This window comes from Sinocyclocheilus rhinocerous, unplaced genomic scaffold (assembly GCF_001515625.1).
Source record: "Sinocyclocheilus rhinocerous isolate Xijiao unplaced genomic scaffold, SAMN03320098_v1.1 scaffold1302, whole genome shotgun sequence".
Taxonomy (NCBI): Eukaryota; Metazoa; Chordata; class Actinopteri; order Cypriniformes; family Cyprinidae; genus Sinocyclocheilus; species Sinocyclocheilus rhinocerous.
The window spans coordinates 337,565-355,041 of NW_015623473.1; the positions used below are offsets into that span (position 1 = coordinate 337,565).

Sequence of the window (17,477 nt, forward strand, 5' to 3'; positions counted from 1 at the left end):
GAGCACTCGTCCCACATCAGCTGGACGGCGGAGGTTCAGTACTGTCAGGGGAAGGCAGTTGAAATACAACCGTGCGCAAAGACAATCAGCCCCCGCGAACCTCTCCGCGCCTTCCTCTTTAGTGCGCAACAGAAAACACTGCACATTGACACACTTGTTCTCCGTAGCGGGTGAAAATGACCCGTATCTCAGTAAAGAGGCTCCTGCTCCTGCTGTGCATCGGGGGATCTGTCCACTGTATGCCACAATCTGCAGGGAAAAGTAAAAGACAATCGCAGGAACAAGTCCGTCTGGACCCGGTCTACGAGGAAGCTAGGAGTTTAGCAATCCATGAAAGTAAGTTCATCAGTTTATTTATTTGGGGCGAAAAAAGGGCATACGTAATTTTAAGATCCAAATTTCACTTTTAACTAACTAACTATAAACTTTTGCCTCAGTAAACCCATAATTTGCTGCTCATTAATAGTTAGTAAGGTAGTTGTTAAATTTAAGTATGGGGTAGGATTATGCCAGAATAAGGCATTAATATGTGCTTTATAAGTACTAATAAACAGCCAATATGCTAGTAATGCATGTTAGTTAATAGGAAAAATTGATCTTTCAAATTTAGTGTTACCAAAACATTATATCTATATATTTATATTATAAATAAGACCACTGTACAAGGAAAAGAAAGAAAGAAAGTGTGTTAAAAAGTGTCTTTTTTAACTTTAGATGGCTGCAACGACAACGGTCGATTTTATAGAATGAACGATCAGTGGGAGCGTCAGTACATGCACAGCAATCTCATCTGCACTTGTGAGGGGGCTTCAGGGGTCAAGTGTAAATCCAAACCTGCAGGTGAGCGTTTTTATCATTCAGATCTTTTTAGTCTGAGCTTCTGAGATTATGTTTAAATTTGCATTTATGATTTTCTTTGAGTGCGTAAGAATGCGCAATTGCGCACGAACTGTATGCGCGCTGAACGAGTTGTTTGTTCATTTTCTGTATTTGATGTGAAGCTTTATTTAGGTGATGCATTTGCAGTATGATGTAGGTGGAGATATATATGGTTTATCTGCACGTTTTTGTCACCTGTAGCCGAGGAGACGTGCTATGACAGATTCAATGCGCGCTCCTACCGAGTCGGAGAGACTTACGAGCGACCGAAGGATGGCATGATATGGGACTGTACCTGCATTGGGTCAGGCAAAGGCAAAATTAGCTGCACCATCGCAAGTAAGTCCAAGAAAGGAGAAGAAGAAGAAAAAAAAGAAAAGAAGAATTGTACATTTAAAAAAAATCCCATTACTAAACTATCCGCTTTTTCTTGTTTACAGATCGCTGCCATGAAGGAGGAAACTCCTACAAAATTGGAGACACCTGGACACGACCACACGACACTGGAGACTACATGCTTGAATGCGTGTGCCTTGGCAATGGAAAGGGAGAGTGGACTTGTAAACCAGTTGGTGAGTCAGTGTTTACCTGTAGTGTACATTTGTCTTTGCAAACATTTTGCAAACTAATAGCTATTCCTGTACATCTGTATAAATAGGCTAGTCAAGCTGTTTGCAAACAGTTACAGAGCAGGTATAACTATTTAAGGATTTGTTAATCAATTTTAAAATTGCATTAAATTTTAATTTCTTTGAAAGGTTATGCACATTTTTTATGAATGCATGTATGTATTTATTTAAACGCCCTGTTATTTGTTTGTTGCTTGGTTGGTTATGTGTATATGCACACTGAGATGAAATTGCATGCGACTCTTTTCGGAAATTTGGCATGCCACACCCAAGTGGAAAGAACAAGATGCTAAATTGACTGTCTTCACAGCGGAGCGTTGCTATGATGACTCGCTAGGATCTTCATATGTGGTTGGTCAGACATGGCAGAAACCCTACCAAGGCTGGATGATAGTAGACTGCACCTGTTTGGGAGAGGGCAACGGACGCATCACCTGCACCTCCAGAAGTAAGAGTTTGTTTTCAATATTGCATGTCTTCAGCATCAGTAGAAGCGCCTTTTTGTTGTGTTTGTTGCTCAGTAGACGCCTACTTATTTCTAAGGCCCTGTTTTTTTTTCTCCAAAGCACAGCAATTTTCCATGTCTCCTTTCATGACTTTGTAGTTATTTGCGTGACACACCCTTATTGCATAATTACCAATGAGCTCTGCAGAGATGCAAACTCTGTATAGCTGGATGGGAGCATGCACATGGAAAATTACAGTGTGCACTTTCCAGGCCTATTGAAGTTGAAGTCTTGCAGTGAAAGGAAGTGGAGGGGGTGAACAAACACTATTACGATCTTGACTTCCTTCACCTTCTCTGCTTGGAAAGTGTCGGAAAACACTTCATCAGGGTCATAAATAAAGACAACCTACTGAAGTGTGACGGTGTGGAGGTGTTTTCTAAACAAGCTTGTGCCAAGCAAAAGTGGGAAAAAAGGGTTGGATGAATAAATGTGAATGTATCTTAGTAAAGAGGATTTTCCATGTTTGCTATGTGCCATTTGTCACCTTAACTTATTTAATTGTCTTTTCCAGATCGCTGTAATGACCAGGATACTAGAACCTCATACCGTATTGGTGAGACCTGGACCAAAACTGACTCCAATGGAAACACTCTGCAGTGTCTTTGCACAGGCAACGGTCGTGGAGAATGGAAGTGTGACAGACATGCTGCTTCCCATGCAACACCCGCCATTGGTACGTGTGCTGTCAGATAGATGGAGATGCGTTATTGCATTATTAAATTCCAATTCTCCATGTTTTTATGAGTAAATGCTCACATGATTACACTAAAGCCAATGAAAGGTGCAACATTTGTTAAAGTGTAGGCCAAATTTGCCTAGATGATATGTAGCATAAGTGTGTAGCAGCCCAGATGTTCATTACATAAACCAAAGGAAACCTATTGGAATATCTATTGTAAAAAAAATCTGAAAGGATCCAAATGGGAATTCCAAGGAATGACAAATAACATAAAGCAAAATCTAGATCCTAAAGCACATATATCCCAAGTGGCCAATAAGTTGCTTAATAATCTTTTGAACGTATAGTAAAAAGGTTTTGGAAGCAATTTCAGTAGGATCATATTTCCCATGATCCCAATGTGACTGATCCTAAATTTGATCGAAAATTCCAATAGGAAGTCTTTGGAATATTTATTCCTACAGGGGATTTTTGCTATAAGCTTCAACAGCTTGTCTCTGTTGTCTTTGTGACTAGGTTCTGGCTCTTCCGTGACTCAAAGGGTTTCACCAGTGATAAACCAAGTCAATGTCCTGGCTGAACTTCTTGAGGAGGGCAACTGTAAAACTGATTCTGGTGTGTACTACTCCAATGGCATGAGCTGGATCAGAAGTCAGGGCAGCAAGGAGATGCTTTGCACTTGTGTTGGAGGAGGGATCAGCTGCGAAGAGCAAGGTGACCTTTACCTATTTCAATTGAATTTAGGGATTCAGGAAAATTTAGCACACTTGTTATGTTAACCAGTTCTTGGAATCCTTGAAGGGCATGTGACCAATGTAGGTTTAAGTGGTTTCTCACCCATTTTTTGTCATTTTTCTTCTACTTCTGTGCATAAAAAGGCAAAAACCTTTACATTGATGCATTTGGAAGGTGCTTGATCCAAAGCAAATTACATTTTATACTATTTATTTTTTACCAGTTCATGCATTTCCTGGGAATCAAACCCAGTTTTGCCATGCTCTACTGTTTGAGCTACAGGAAAAAGGCCTAAAACAAACTGTTTTGGTGCAAAGTGGTTATCTCCCAAATGAGTATACAAGTTTAAATGTTTCGAATATTCGAAACACCCCAGTGCCATTATTAAAGTTGTCCTCTCCTTGATTTACGCAGATGGACAGTCCTTTGTTTACGGTGGCAACTCCGGTGGGCAGCCATGTGTGTTCCCATTTGTTTATAGTGGGAACACCCACTACTCTTGCATCTCTGAGGGCCGAACAGATGGGCAGTTATGGTGCAGTACTTCATCTGACTATGATAGTGACGGCTTGTACTCATTCTGTACCCGAAGGAACCGTAAGTGCATCTAAGAGCCTCTTTTTTATGTATCTTGAATACATCGATTTAAACCAGCAAACTACCCAGTTTATGTTGGTTTCGACCAAAGCCACACTACATGGTCTTCTTGGTAAAACTGGTTGACCAAGGGGGCAAAGCCTTGATCGAAACCAGCATACAATATATTTTCACTAGGGTGCAGATTAATGTAATGAATGTCTGATTGTTCCTTTTTTGGTCTTTCAGAGCTTGTGGCGACTCGTGGAGGAAACTCTAATGGTGCTCTGTGCCAGTTTCCCTTCAAGTATAATGGACGCAACTACACAGACTGCACATCTGACGGCCGTCGTGACGCCATGAAGTGGTGTGGTACCACTACTGACTATGATTCAGATCGGAAATACGGATTCTGTCCCATGGCTGGTGAGCATGTTTAATTGTTTTAGGTCGATTTTTCTCCTTTTAGAAATTGCAAAGTTGTACTAAGAAGTTCCCCTACAGCAGTACTGGCTTTGTTCACTACAATATGAAGTTATTTCCTCAAAGGATAACAGAGGAAATGGTTCCTGACAGTGGAAATTCATTAATAGTAGTGCTGTCAAACGATTAATCGCGATTAATCACATCCAAAATAAAAGTTTTTGTTTACATAATATATGTGTGTGTGCTGTGTATATTTATTATGTATATATAAATACACACACATGCATGTATATATTTAAGAAAAATATGTTAAGTTTATACATTTAAAGCTGGACCACAAAACCAGTCATAAGTGTCAATTTTTATAAATTGAGATTTGTACATCATCTGGAAGCTGAATACTCTTCATGGGACATGATCATTACTTAATATCCTAATGATGTTTGGCATAAAAGAAAAATCAATCATTTTGACCCATACAATGCATTGTTGGCTATTGCTACAAATATACCCCAGCGACTTAAGACTGGTTTTGTGGTCCAGGGTCACATATATTATGTAAACAAAAACTTTTATTTTGGATGCAATTAATTGCGATTAATCGTTTGACAGCGCTAATTAATAGGTTAAAAAAATACATATTTTGCACATTAAAACTTCACTTAAATTTGAGTACACTGTAAAAACTGAAAGATTTCAGCACATTGATGCATACAAGTCACTTTTATACAGTCACAGTATAGTTTTCATGTACTCAGTGTGTCAGTAGGTGTATAACTATGTGTTGTTATATGTTTAAATTATTGGTTCTTTTTAATGCATTCAGCTGAAGTCAGGTTTTATAGACAGTAATAGCTATATTGGCCTTAATTGGTCATTTATGTGCTCAGGCCATGACACTCGGTGGCCTGCAAATGAGTTCTCGAGATGTATTTAAGAGCTATTAAGGGAGCTGGAGTTTTTAAGGCCATGTAATGGGGTACTGATTTGTGGCTCCGCTGACCGGATCTATGGGGTCCGCCCTTGTCAGGGTTTTAAGCCTGGCTCCGGTCCAGACCTGACATAGTTCCTGGCTGAGTTCCAGGGAGAATGAGATCAGAATGACCATGGAACATTATGTGCATTCAGAATAGATGTGCTTGTTGTAAGTATTTGGATGGATTTTATGCAATCATAAATTCCCTTTCTTCATATTAATCCAGCTCATGAGGAAGTCTGCACCATTAATGATGTCATGTACCGTGTGGGTGATGAGTGGGACAAACGCCATGACACGCTTGGTCACATGATGCGCTGCACTTGCCAGGGCAACGGACGTGGAGAGTGGAACTGCATTTCCCACACTCAGCTCAGAGGTCATTAGATGTTCTCAAACACACTTATCTTACAGATATACCACTGATATTTCAAAAAGTAGTTCTGGACATGACATTAGACTATGACATGACATTATGAAATATAGTAAATAAAAAATACGTGAAATATATATTCTTATGTATACTTTATTATTTTATTTACAATGAGTTTTATGCTCATCAAGACTGCATTTATTTGATCAAAAATGGTAAAATATTATTACAGTTTAAAATTGTTGTTTTCTACCTAAATATATTTTAAAATGTAATTTATTCCTCTGACAAAGCTGAATTTTCAGCATCATTACTCCAGTCTTCAGTGTGACATGATCCTTCAGAAATCATTCTAATATGCTGATTTGAAACATTTCTGTTTATCATCACTGTTGAAAATGGTTGTGCTGCTTAATATTTATAGGAAACCCTGATGCAATTTTTAGAATTCTTTCAAAAGAACAGAATTTGTTTTGTTTGAAATAATATTTTTTATTAGAATTAACAATATAAAGGTCTTTACCAGTCTTTAGATAGTGTCCCAAACTATGTAGGTTCTGCCTACAAATTAAAATTGGGAGTATAGAGGATGCAGATCTCACAAATTGCTTCCAGATCTCCCTTTTTTGTCACTCGTAGTCATCGTAAAGTTACTCAAAAAAAAAATTCTTCCCTATTTCAGACCAGTGCGTTGTGAATGGACAGACATATGATGTTAACGAGACCTTTGATAAGCGTCATGACCAGGGCTACATGATGAACTGCACATGCTTTGGCCAAGGTCGCGGTCGCTGGAAATGTGATGCCATCGGTAAGCCGGCACTCTCTAATTTTGCTGCTATGTTCAGTGTTTGTTCTGTTTTCTTTTTCTAACCTTTTTCTCAAAATGTCAGAACTTCCTTTTATATGTTCAAAGTATTTTACAGCGTGAATGGCCCATGTTTCCTTCGATTCAAATCGAACAGACTCGATTTAAACAATAGTTTTTGTCAACATGTTAGAGTTGCAACGAAAGAAAGACTATTTTTACTTTGTCTACAAAAAACATTTAATCTTTTTCTTTAGACCAGTGCCAGGAACCCGAGACCAAGGTGTTCTACCAGACTGGCGAGACATGGAACAAGGTCATCCAAGGCGTCCCGTATAGATGTTCCTGCTATGGTAATGGCATTGGAGAACTGGCCTGTGAACCTCTGCAGTCTACCGGTAAGAGACCTCACTACTTTCAAAAAAAGACCTAGCTAACAGAACTAAAAATGACTGGGAATTCAAAGGCTAGAAACAGGACATCTGTTGTTGCCAACAGTCACTTTCCCGCAATTACCCTCCTTTAACTTGACTAACAGTTGATTATGCATCTTTGTTTTTCTTTTAAAAGTCTCAAATGGTCTCACTGAAGGATTTCTCGTCTGTCGTTTACTATCAACAATCTCTTGTCAACCACCTTCTAATGTCTCTACAGGGGGAACATTAACCATTCGAAGTTAGCCAGATGGGACAGGTGTTTATTTATTTTCTTCCATGGAACATGGATTTAGCAGAATATTCAGGCTGCTCTTTTATTTATAATAAAAGTAGATAAAGTAACTGGGGCTGTCAAGCTTCAGAAAGTACCATAAAGTATAGCCATATGATATCGTGGTGTGAGAAACAATTGTTTTTCATTGACAATCCTGCCTTTGAGCACCATTGTGTTAGAGCCCTTGCAAAGTTTTATTTTTGTCTATGGTTATGGCGCAATTGTGCAAAATATCAAATGGCATTCTCAAATACCGTCTATAGCTTTTAATACCATGGTCTGCTGTTCATTTGCGATTCTGTGCAACCAAATGGCCTGTAGTAATGTAAGACAGGTTGCCGTTTGTTCGCTTTTGGCCTTTTTTGAGGAAAGTGTGAGCTGTATTTTTACGACCTTCACAGAACCAAAAAAGAACCGCCACACTCAGACCATCTGTAAATGATTGTCTTTAGCACTGTATATCGAAGGTCGTACTTTTGAAGGGCCACTGTGAATTTGTATCTGGGTTACCATCTTACTGTTTTGTGTAATTTTGGTTTGACACCACAAAGGCCGATATATTTTCTGCCAGAGGTGAAGAGGACATTAGAATTGTTCAAAATGACCTCACTGCCTTGAATTGCATGCAGCTGTTAACCAAACTCTGTGAAGGCCTGGGGATAATAAAGGGTAAAGTGGGTGCAGAATGTTATGGCCGGGTGTGATTTTTAACACCGCACCCATGCAATCATCCTCCGGACTGTTTAACGCCCCTCACTTGACAAACGGGGGTAATTTTGCTCCATTTTCAGACATGGCCAGACAGCAGATTAAACTGTCTTATCCAAACTTTTTTCAAATTCGAAACGGACTGTTTTCTCCTTTCTTTGATTTCCTTTCCTTCAGAGTGAGTTTATCACCCGTTTTGTCTCATATGCTGTATTAAATACAGTTGCAGAGTAAATGCCCTTTACTATATGAAACTATCTAATCAGTTGACAATCATTCATTTTTATCCTCCTCCTCAAAAGCTCCTGTTCGGGTCATCATCACAGAAGCTGGAAATCAGCCGAATTCCCATCCCATCCAATGGAACGCTCCCCCGTCTGCCCACATTACGCAGTATATCCTCAAGTGGAGAGTCGTAAGTCTTTGTGTTTTGCAGTCTCACGTTATGAGGATTTTCAGAGCTGGATTTTTATGGTGATATAGTTTTAGTGCCAATTTATGTCGATAAGGTAGAGTACAAAAGCATCGACTGTAATCCAGATTCCTGGAACGAGAGACATTTTGTCCCTTCATTGAATGTTTGTGTACCTCTCTGCAAGGGATGATCGCCTATGCTAAAAGCACAGGATGAGATTTCATCACACACAAACATGCCACAGTCCTTGAACTTAAAAACACACATTTACTCTTCAGTCTGACACGATGAAACTGACTTCAGTGGAAAGTTGCAAAATTGTGCATTTAACTAAAAGAAAGAGGCTTTTCAGAATTTAATTTTTTTTCTGCCAGGGCGTTTTAAATTGCAATTTATCTGAAGCTGTGTTTGGACAATATTTTATTTTTGCAGGCCAATGTACATTCGAAAATATTTTTGGAATGTACTTTCAATTTTCTTAATTTTAAATGTCAAGAGACTTCTAACAAACTGACCTTTATCAAAATAACCGCTCTTTGTTACTCTGCAAGCTGTTTCAAAACCGTAAATAAAGCAGAATTGTTTAACATGTAAAAGCAAAAAAAAAAAAAAATTCATGCTACAGTTTTACCACAGATTCACCTCTTTGAAAAAAAAATTATGTTTTTAGCTTCTATATTTTTCAGTGTAACGTTTTCCTTTCCCAGAAAAACACACGGACACCCTGGAAGGAGGTAACCATTCCTGGGCACATCAACTCACACACTATTTCAGGGCTTAAACCAGGTTTGACCTATGAAGGTCAGCTGATCAGCATTCTACGCTACGGACCGAGAGAGGTCACTCGCTTTGACTTCACCACTACGTATGGCTCTCGTACGTAGATGTTCCATTCTTTTCTTTTCTTTAGGAATTTCAAAAACTTTTGAAATAAAACATGAAAACTTCATCCAGCATATTCCCATTTCTGCAGTGGAAAAAACAGAGGGTGAGACCACCCAGCCTCCACCAATAGTGGACACCTCAGAGTCCGTTACCGAAATCACCTCCAGCAGCTTCATCATCTCCTGGGTATCTGCATCCGAGACAGTGTCTGGATTTAGAGTGCAATATGAACTCTCTGAGGAAGGAGCCCCACAAAATGTGATTGGTAAGTATTGTAGGAGACATGCAACTTGTTAAAAAATTAATAGGAGAAATAGTAATGCTCAAATGGACAGCAGTGAGAAGAAAAGCTCCAACTTCTGAGCTAAAGAAGCTAAATTTATAATACCAATCTTGTCCAATTATGATTCATTCAAATTTGAAAGTGACTGTAAAATTTTATTGACTTCATAATTACCCTTTGTTTTCCACAGACCTCCCAAGAACAGTTACATCAGTGAACATTCAAGATCTTCTGCCTGGCCGTAGGTACACCGTCCAAGTTTTTGAAGTCAAACCAGAAGGAGATAAAAATCTCATCCTGACAACTACTCAGACCACTGGTAAGATATCCATCACTGTGCCAAAATGAACTTTTTGAGATCATTTAACAGCCATGAATATTTCCTACCAGGCATGAATTAGCTTCGTAGCATTTCCATAGCAGACAGCAAGTTCATTACTGACATGATTATTTTGTTGCTCAATTTTTGTTGTTGGTTTGATGCTAACATTGGGTTGCCACATGAAGTGGTTGGTTACGACAACAAAAGAAACAAAATTTACTACATTTACATATTTAACATCCATCCACTAAAATGATCAGATTGCATTGCACATTCAAATTAATCGTCTGTCTATTCACAGCACCTGACGCTCCAACTAATTATGAGGTCTCAAATGTACAGGAGACAGTCATCACGATCAGATGGTCCAAACCCCAAGCACCTATAACTGGTGAGTAACATTTGTGTACCAGCATTCATGCATTAAGATTGTCTTTAAAGTTGCATTTATACTACATCTGCAGATAATGTATGAATGTGGAATAGGTGTTAACAACGTTTTAATGTAATGTGTTTGCACAGGCTATCGTGTGGTGTACACACCCTCGGTCGAGGGCAGCAGTACTGAACTCATCCTCCCTGAGACTCAAACATTTGTGACACTGGGTGACCTTCGACCTGGCCTGTCATACAATGTCAGTATTTACTCAGTGGAAGACAACTTGGAGAGTAAACCTTTGGTGCTACAGGTCAGCACCGCTGGAGAGCAAAAGCCTGGTACGAGTTCAGATGATCCATTTTAAGATCCTTTTATTGGACAGATACTGTAGAAAGTGACAGGAAACATTGAGAAAGAGGTTGAGGCATGTTGCAGCCTGTACCTCCTGCTTTATTGTTATAGCTTATTGACGCATCTAGTTTTTTAGTTCAGAATTTGTGTTCTTACCTCTGTTTGCATCACTGTTTTTCTCTCACACACTTAGTATTTTATGTCTGTACTGGAGTTCAAACAACTTTATTAAGAGGCTTTTGCTCACTTTTCTCTAAGCTTGTGAAAGTGCCCAAGTTTCTTATTCACGTGTAAAGATGTCTGCCAGTTCTCTGTCTCTTCTCGATGAGAGCTGATTCTAGCAAATGCCTGAGCTGGGAAATTTAGTGCTTTCTCAGAGCCAAAACAACCTTATAAGGATGGACTGGGAAGCTTTGAGCGTGTCTTTCTGTTCTTGTCTTGCCAGTTGAGGTCTTTTTTCCAAACACACACTTCCTTATGAGAACTGTGAAAACTCTTTTCTGCTTTGCATGATTTTGCTTTTCTCTCTTGAAGCTAACAGAGCACTCGTTTTGAACTCCACGAAAGCATGCATTGATGATATAGACATTCCCAATTAAGTACATATTTAGTAGTACTTGTTAAACCAAGCATCACTATTTCTCTTGCTTTTACTTATGGTTAGGGATTTGACTCCTAATCCTAGCTTTCCCAAAGTGTTTACATGGACATTCCTACCTCCCCTTGTAGTAGAGCTCTGAAAGATTGTAATGTTGCTTTCCATCTCATTAACAGAGGAGGTCCAAGCTCCCACAGACCTGCAGTTTTATGAAGTTACCGATGTCAAGATCACCATCACCTGGACTGGTCCTCCTAATGAGGTCTCAGGATACCGCGTGACCTTTGCACCCATAAGCACAGATGGCCGGGCCCAGAGACCCCTTCAGCTTCCTGTGACACAGAATGCTTATGCCGAGCTCACGCACCTGCAACCTGGCACACTCTACCGCTTCCATATCTATGCAGTCAACAGAGGAGTGGAGAGTGAACCTTTGGTTCGGGAGCAATCTACAAGTGGGTGACATTCATATGTTTGTCTTTGAGCTGATCATTTTATCAACTAACAAAAGAAGCTGAATCTGTTTATAGTTACATTTATATTATACATAGCATCTTGGTCAACTTTTCACATTTCCTTCTCAGAGCCTGATGCCCCTACTGACCTGCGGTTCACTGACATCATTGATGACAGCGCTGTGGTCATCTGGTCTGTCCCCAGAGCTCAGGTCACAGGTTATCGTCTCTTCATCAGCATGGGCAGCTCTAGCCCCAAACAGCTGAGGATCCCCGGTCCCGAGTCTCAATACAAGCTCACCGACCTTCAGCCTGACACAGAGTACATAGTCACCCTGCACTCAGAGAAAGGGAACACGCTCAGCAAGGGAGTAACTGATGTCTTCCGAACATGTGTGTAACCCCTCTACCCTTTCACCTGAGGTGAAACAATAGAATAATAGTGCTCTCCTGAGCCCATTTTGAAACCTCTTTTTTATTTTTGCTTTTGTTCTTCAGCTCAGCCAACAGGTAATGCTCCTCGATTCAGCACAGATGTCACCGATACAGCCATCATTGTTACCTGGACCCCAGTACCACGATTCAGCTATAGGGTATAGACACTGTATTTACAATTTTCTGTTTACCACATTATTAGTTTGTTGTATAAAACAGGTGAAAAGAACAAAACGATGTTGTAAAAATTAGATATTGGATGGCACGTTAAGAGATTTTGCATATTGTTCTCAGGAATTGTGGAAATACATTACCTTACTTTAAAGGCGTCATGACGTGAGAAATCAAATTTGCCTTGATCTTTTGGCATATAAGAGGTCTTTGTACTATTAAACCATCCTGCAAGTTTCATAGCTTAAAACATCCTCCTCATTGTAAACAAAGCATTTATTTAATCAAGCTCCAAAAATGGCTCGTTTTGGATCCATTGGGGCAAGGTGACGTCACCAAGGTGCAGTCGTTTGCATAAATACTGCCTCCAGAGCAAGACATTGACAAATAGTCATCTTCTCACCAATGGCCCCAATCAGTCCCTAATGGCTGACAAAATTGGTCCAAGTTGGTAATTAATGGTCATAGATGGAACACTAGGTTGCCCTAGAGAACAGTTGTTGTTCAAGCCCATAAACCAACTTGGACCAGCTACCATATTTCACCATAAGCTGTTATCACCAGGGTTTTGCTTTTACATTTTCAGAAAAAAAATCTCAAAGATATGTGTCCTTCTCTCAGATGTCTGTGAGGCCCAGCCAAGGTGGTGAGGCTCCCAGAGATGTGACCTCGGGAGAAGGCACTATTTACTTTTCTGGTCTGACTCCAGGATTGGAATATATCTACAGCTTGCAACCCTTGTTCAATGACCGAAAGCATGGCAACCCTATCACAAACAAAGCTGTGACATGTAAGTTACTGATAAGTCTAATTCAAGTAAATTTGACAATGTCCGAAAGGTTTTAGAACTCAAATGCATAGTTTTTTTTTTACTAGCTACAAAGACAAGAGGTCTGGTAGATCTGCTGAAAGAGATTAAACAACATGTAGAGATTTCTAGCCTGTAATATACAGCTCAAAGTACTATATACATTTTCTAATTTTGGATTTCATTCCTCTTTGCTGTCACATTAGCCCTGTCCCCACCAACTGACCTAAATGTGGTGTCTAACCCTGTCACCGGTGAACTCAATGTCAGATGGAGCAGCACCAAAAGTCCGGGTAAATATTGACTGTACACCCACTTCTTATCCTTGTTCACCCTTTCTTTGAAGCATGCTGGTGGACCTTGGCTATTTGTGTAGGCTGTGACCATTTCAAATAATCAGGTTAAATTCTTCCAGGAATTATCTGTTCTTTCAGTCATCCTTTTCTCCCAGTGTTCTTTGTCTGTTTATATATTTCATGTGTTTGTGATGTTTATTACATTTAGTGCATTTAATTCTAATTCTAGCATGTAATTTTATACATTGGTAGTCATGGTATTACCAAAAAATATACCATAGTTTATTGGTCATCACTATGGTATTCTTTGAAGAACCTTATATTCATAATACTATGGTATATGCATATGGTAATCAGATGGTAATACCATCTTTGGACCCTATTACAGTCGCTATACTATTTTGTAAGTGTCCATTTCTGTTTTTATACTTGCAGTATCTCCTTTATCCCCTTAGATATCACTGGCTACAGAGTGACATGCACACCAACCAATGGGCAGCATGGAAATACTCTAGAGGAGAGTGTTCGAGGGCATGAAACCTCATGTACCCTTGAGAACCTCAGTCCTGGCGTTGAATACAATGTCAGTGTCTACACTGTTAAAAACCATCTGGAGAGTGAGCCTATCTCAACCACCATTACACAAGGTAAGACCCCATCTATAGTAAACAAATAAAGGTAAGTTCAAGCCATGCTCTGCTGGATCAAAACCACCATGACTGATCCAGAGAATCACCTGATTATGGATCCATAGATTTAGAAATTCGCCCTCTCAAGACACCCAGCCAACAAAAATGCCAATTGCTGCTTTTAAAGAATATCTGAATAATAGAATAAATAAAATTGATCACAAGTATACTTCTGAAATATCAAAAGTGAAGTCAATAGGTCTATTAGTTAGCCACAATGGTGATAACTCATGGCTCACAACTCATAGGGCTCCAACCCGCTACCAGTCTCCAGCCCAAAGATCAGTCTCCATCCTTGAGCTATATCTACTTCACCACATAATCCTGCTTCTGCTCTAGTAAGATGATCCTTTTAGATGCATTACACAAAACCTGCAAAGATCCATAAAGACAGTTGCATTTAATATATTAGAATATTAACTTCTAATAAAATCCAGTAATTTCTTCTTTCCACTAAGTCTTTGATGTTGTTTAATCTGTTTGTGCATCATGAAAATAATTGTGTAATTCTCAACAAGCATGGCTGTTTCACTTTTGGTTTTAAATGTTTGAAAATATCTATTGAATTTAATAGTTGCTAGATAAGAGCTTGGTACTTTCTCTTTTTTGTAGTATGACTAATTCAAATCAAAAGCCTTTTTATTTTCCATTATTGTGTGCATGTCTCTTCTGATGATTAATCATTTGTTAGCACTGATGGCATGAGAACAGTAATTTGCTGCTTGTCTTAATTAGTCATTGTCACTGCTTCTGTGTGTCTTGTCTTCTCTCTCCCTTTCCCATAAATGCAACTTTGTAAACCAATTAAAGATGTGCCCAAGGTGGGTGATCTCAGCTTTGTTAATTTCACGGATACCACAATCGGAATTAGATGGACCTCGCTAAATTACCCGGCAGTTACTGGATACCATATTATGGTTGTTACGGCCGGCCAGAGTTTTCCTATTTTGGAGGACGTGGTGAACTCCTCCGTCAGCTATTATACCATTCGTGGACTGGAGCCAGGCATCAATTATGACATCAGTGTGTCCACCGTTACAGATGAGGCGGAGAGTGTGCCCTCGGTGATCACACACCAAACCCAAACTGGTGAATTATCCTACATAGGTTTCTTATTACATTTCAGAGGGCTGAGGGTAAAAGAAGAGGGAAAGGAATGGAGAATATGGACATAAACGAGAGGCTGAGAGACCCTCATCCCTCAAACATCATTCACTCAAGCCACTTCATTTCATTACTTACAAGTCCGGCTAGCCAATATGAACAATTTGCTATTTCCCAAACTCAATGCAGCTTTTTGAATCAATCATATGCTTATATCTGGATATTGATGCATTTCTACGTGTATGTTTGCATTTGCATTTCTGGGGAATGCACTAGTATAACTACCCCTTGGTGGGGTATCATATTGTTTGTATTTACTGTATTCCTGTTTCATGTTAATTAGAAAAGGTTAAATAACACATTTCTTAGCTATTTATTTTTATGCTGATAAAGTTTTGACTTAATTTATAAGTTCACTGTCTCTCAATCCCCTCTTGTTTAGCTATTCCAGCCCCCACAAACCTGAACTTTGCTGAGGTGGGCTCAGACTCCATGCGTGTGTCATGGACTTCCCCTTCTGTTAAGCCATCTGAAATTAGCCGCTTTGTCATCCGCTACCATCCCACAAAAAATGATGACGACACTCAGGAAGTCAATGTAGGAGGTGGCGTCAATAACTTCCTCCTTCAGAGTAAGGGTTTACTGATGCTTTCATTTAAAGATCTTAATTTCAACCATGTGCATCTTACGGTCTAAACACATTTCACCTGCTGATTCTGATTTTTCTCGATTCAGACTTGCTACCAAATACAGAGTATCTGGTAAAAGTAGTGTGCGTCTATGATGACAGAGAGAGTGAACCTGTAACTGGTATTCAGAAAACAAGTATGTATTTGGATATAAGAAATGGTGTTCAGTTCTTGGTTTTCTAACCACTCTCTGTTCTAGTCCGTTAGCTCCTCCATTTGATTTTGTTCCCATCATCCACACAGAATTGGACTCCCCGACAAATCTGGACTTCTCTGATGTCTCCACCAACTCATTTACCGTGCACTGGATGGCTCCACGTGCCGTCATTACAGGTTACCGTCTACGCTATCAGCCAACCAGTGGTGGCCGCGCTAAAGACGAGAGACTTCCCCCGACGAGAAATTACTTCACACTGGTGAACCTGGCTCCTGAGACAGAATACACTGTCTATATTTATGCTGTCAGTGGCAATAAAGAGAGTCTACCACTTACTGGAACTCAAGCAACTGGTGAGAAGTTAAAAAATTAAGGATTTGCTTAGTCATATTTGTGAGGTATAATGATGCAACTCTTGTTTCTTCCTGTAGTCTCTGATGCTCCCACTGACCTGGCCGTGACGTCCTCCACTCCCACTAGCATCACCATCTCCTGGGATGCCCCTGCAGTCACTGTACGCTACTACAAGATCACACATGGTGAAACAGGTATGACGAAGTGTTTTTGTGGTGTTTCACTTGAACTTGTAAATGCAGCTGATTTCTTCTCATTGACTCCTAGGTGAAAGAGATGCACCCAGAGAGTTCACTGTTCCAGGAACACAATCCACTGCCACCATCCAGGGCCTGCGTCCAGACACCGATTACACCATCACGCTGTATGCTGTGACAGGCAGAGGGGACAGCCCAGCCTCCAGCACACCAGTCATCATCACACACAGGACTGCAGGTGGAAGTAAGTACTCATGCAACAAGACATCTATATCTATTAGTGTCTGACCATTAGCTTACCACAAATTTCTTGTGACTGTATTGTTTTTTTTCTCCATTCTCAGGTGTTCCATCCCCATCAGATTTAGAGGTTACTGATATTCAAGACAATGCCTTAACTGTTCGCTGGAGCCCAGCTAGAGGTCCCATCACAGGCTACAGATTAACAGGGACGCCCAAGGGTGGGCAAGGTCCTACATTCTCTGAGCTGGTTGGCCCTGGTGATACATCTCTTGCTCTTTAACTTTTTATCAACATTTATTACTAATCATAACCTTGAAGTTAATTTTGGAAGAACTGGTTCAGTTCTTGGACATGATGTAATAACTACTCTATTTCTGCCTTTTCAGAACGTACAGAAATGACCATCCGTGGCTTGGTGCCCACATTGGAATATACAATTAATGTGATTGCTCTCAGCCAAGAAGGAGAGAGCACCCCAGTGGTCCAGAAAGCTACAACAGGTTAGTGGTTTTTAGATTTCTTAGCCTACCTAACTTTTTAACCTTTGAAATCAAGTTAAACTTGCCCCATTGGAACAACTTGGAGTTAAGGACTTTCTCAAGAGGTCAATGATTAGAGTTTATTGCTGTTCCTTACA

General features: G+C 39.8%; 1 protein-coding gene across 5 annotated transcripts in view; it reads left to right on the forward strand.

Moving 5' to 3' along the window:
* Positions 1-17,477, forward strand: part of LOC107749885 (fibronectin-like) — a 23,839-nt gene continuing 6,362 nt past the window's right edge. For 3 of the 5 annotated variants that reach the window (XM_016565143.1, XM_016565280.1, XM_016565211.1), the window contains exons 1-31: positions 1-336; positions 715-840; positions 1,081-1,218; positions 1,320-1,451; positions 1,819-1,956; positions 2,529-2,690; positions 3,213-3,410; positions 3,846-4,028; positions 4,257-4,433; positions 5,636-5,788; positions 6,465-6,593; positions 6,848-6,988; positions 8,312-8,424; positions 9,132-9,300; positions 9,398-9,574; positions 9,783-9,911; positions 10,216-10,305; positions 10,437-10,631; positions 11,419-11,697; positions 11,827-12,090; positions 12,196-12,290; positions 12,925-13,093; positions 13,318-13,404; positions 13,863-14,054; positions 15,643-15,831; positions 15,936-16,025; positions 16,133-16,399; positions 16,478-16,594; positions 16,668-16,841; positions 16,942-17,097; positions 17,227-17,340. In XM_016565143.1, coding sequence (XP_016420629.1) covers positions 177-336; positions 715-840; positions 1,081-1,218; positions 1,320-1,451; positions 1,819-1,956; positions 2,529-2,690; positions 3,213-3,410; positions 3,846-4,028; positions 4,257-4,433; positions 5,636-5,788; positions 6,465-6,593; positions 6,848-6,988; positions 8,312-8,424; positions 9,132-9,300; positions 9,398-9,574; positions 9,783-9,911; positions 10,216-10,305; positions 10,437-10,631; positions 11,419-11,697; positions 11,827-12,090; positions 12,196-12,290; positions 12,925-13,093; positions 13,318-13,404; positions 13,863-14,054; positions 15,643-15,831; positions 15,936-16,025; positions 16,133-16,399; positions 16,478-16,594; positions 16,668-16,841; positions 16,942-17,097; positions 17,227-17,340 — 4,903 coding nt within the window. In that variant the 5' untranslated portion in view covers positions 1-176. Of the gene's footprint in view, positions 337-714; positions 841-1,080; positions 1,219-1,319; positions 1,452-1,818; positions 1,957-2,222; positions 2,447-2,528; positions 2,691-3,212; positions 3,411-3,845; positions 4,029-4,256; positions 4,434-5,635; positions 5,789-6,464; positions 6,594-6,847; positions 6,989-8,311; positions 8,425-9,131; positions 9,301-9,397; positions 9,575-9,782; positions 9,912-10,215; positions 10,306-10,436; positions 10,632-11,418; positions 11,698-11,826; positions 12,091-12,195; positions 12,291-12,924; positions 13,094-13,317; positions 13,405-13,862; positions 14,055-14,906; positions 15,186-15,642; positions 15,832-15,935; positions 16,026-16,132; positions 16,400-16,477; positions 16,595-16,667; positions 16,842-16,941; positions 17,098-17,226; positions 17,341-17,477 lie in introns of those variants that run through there. The other 2 variants (XM_016565419.1, XM_016565352.1) reach the window with 2 other exon arrangements.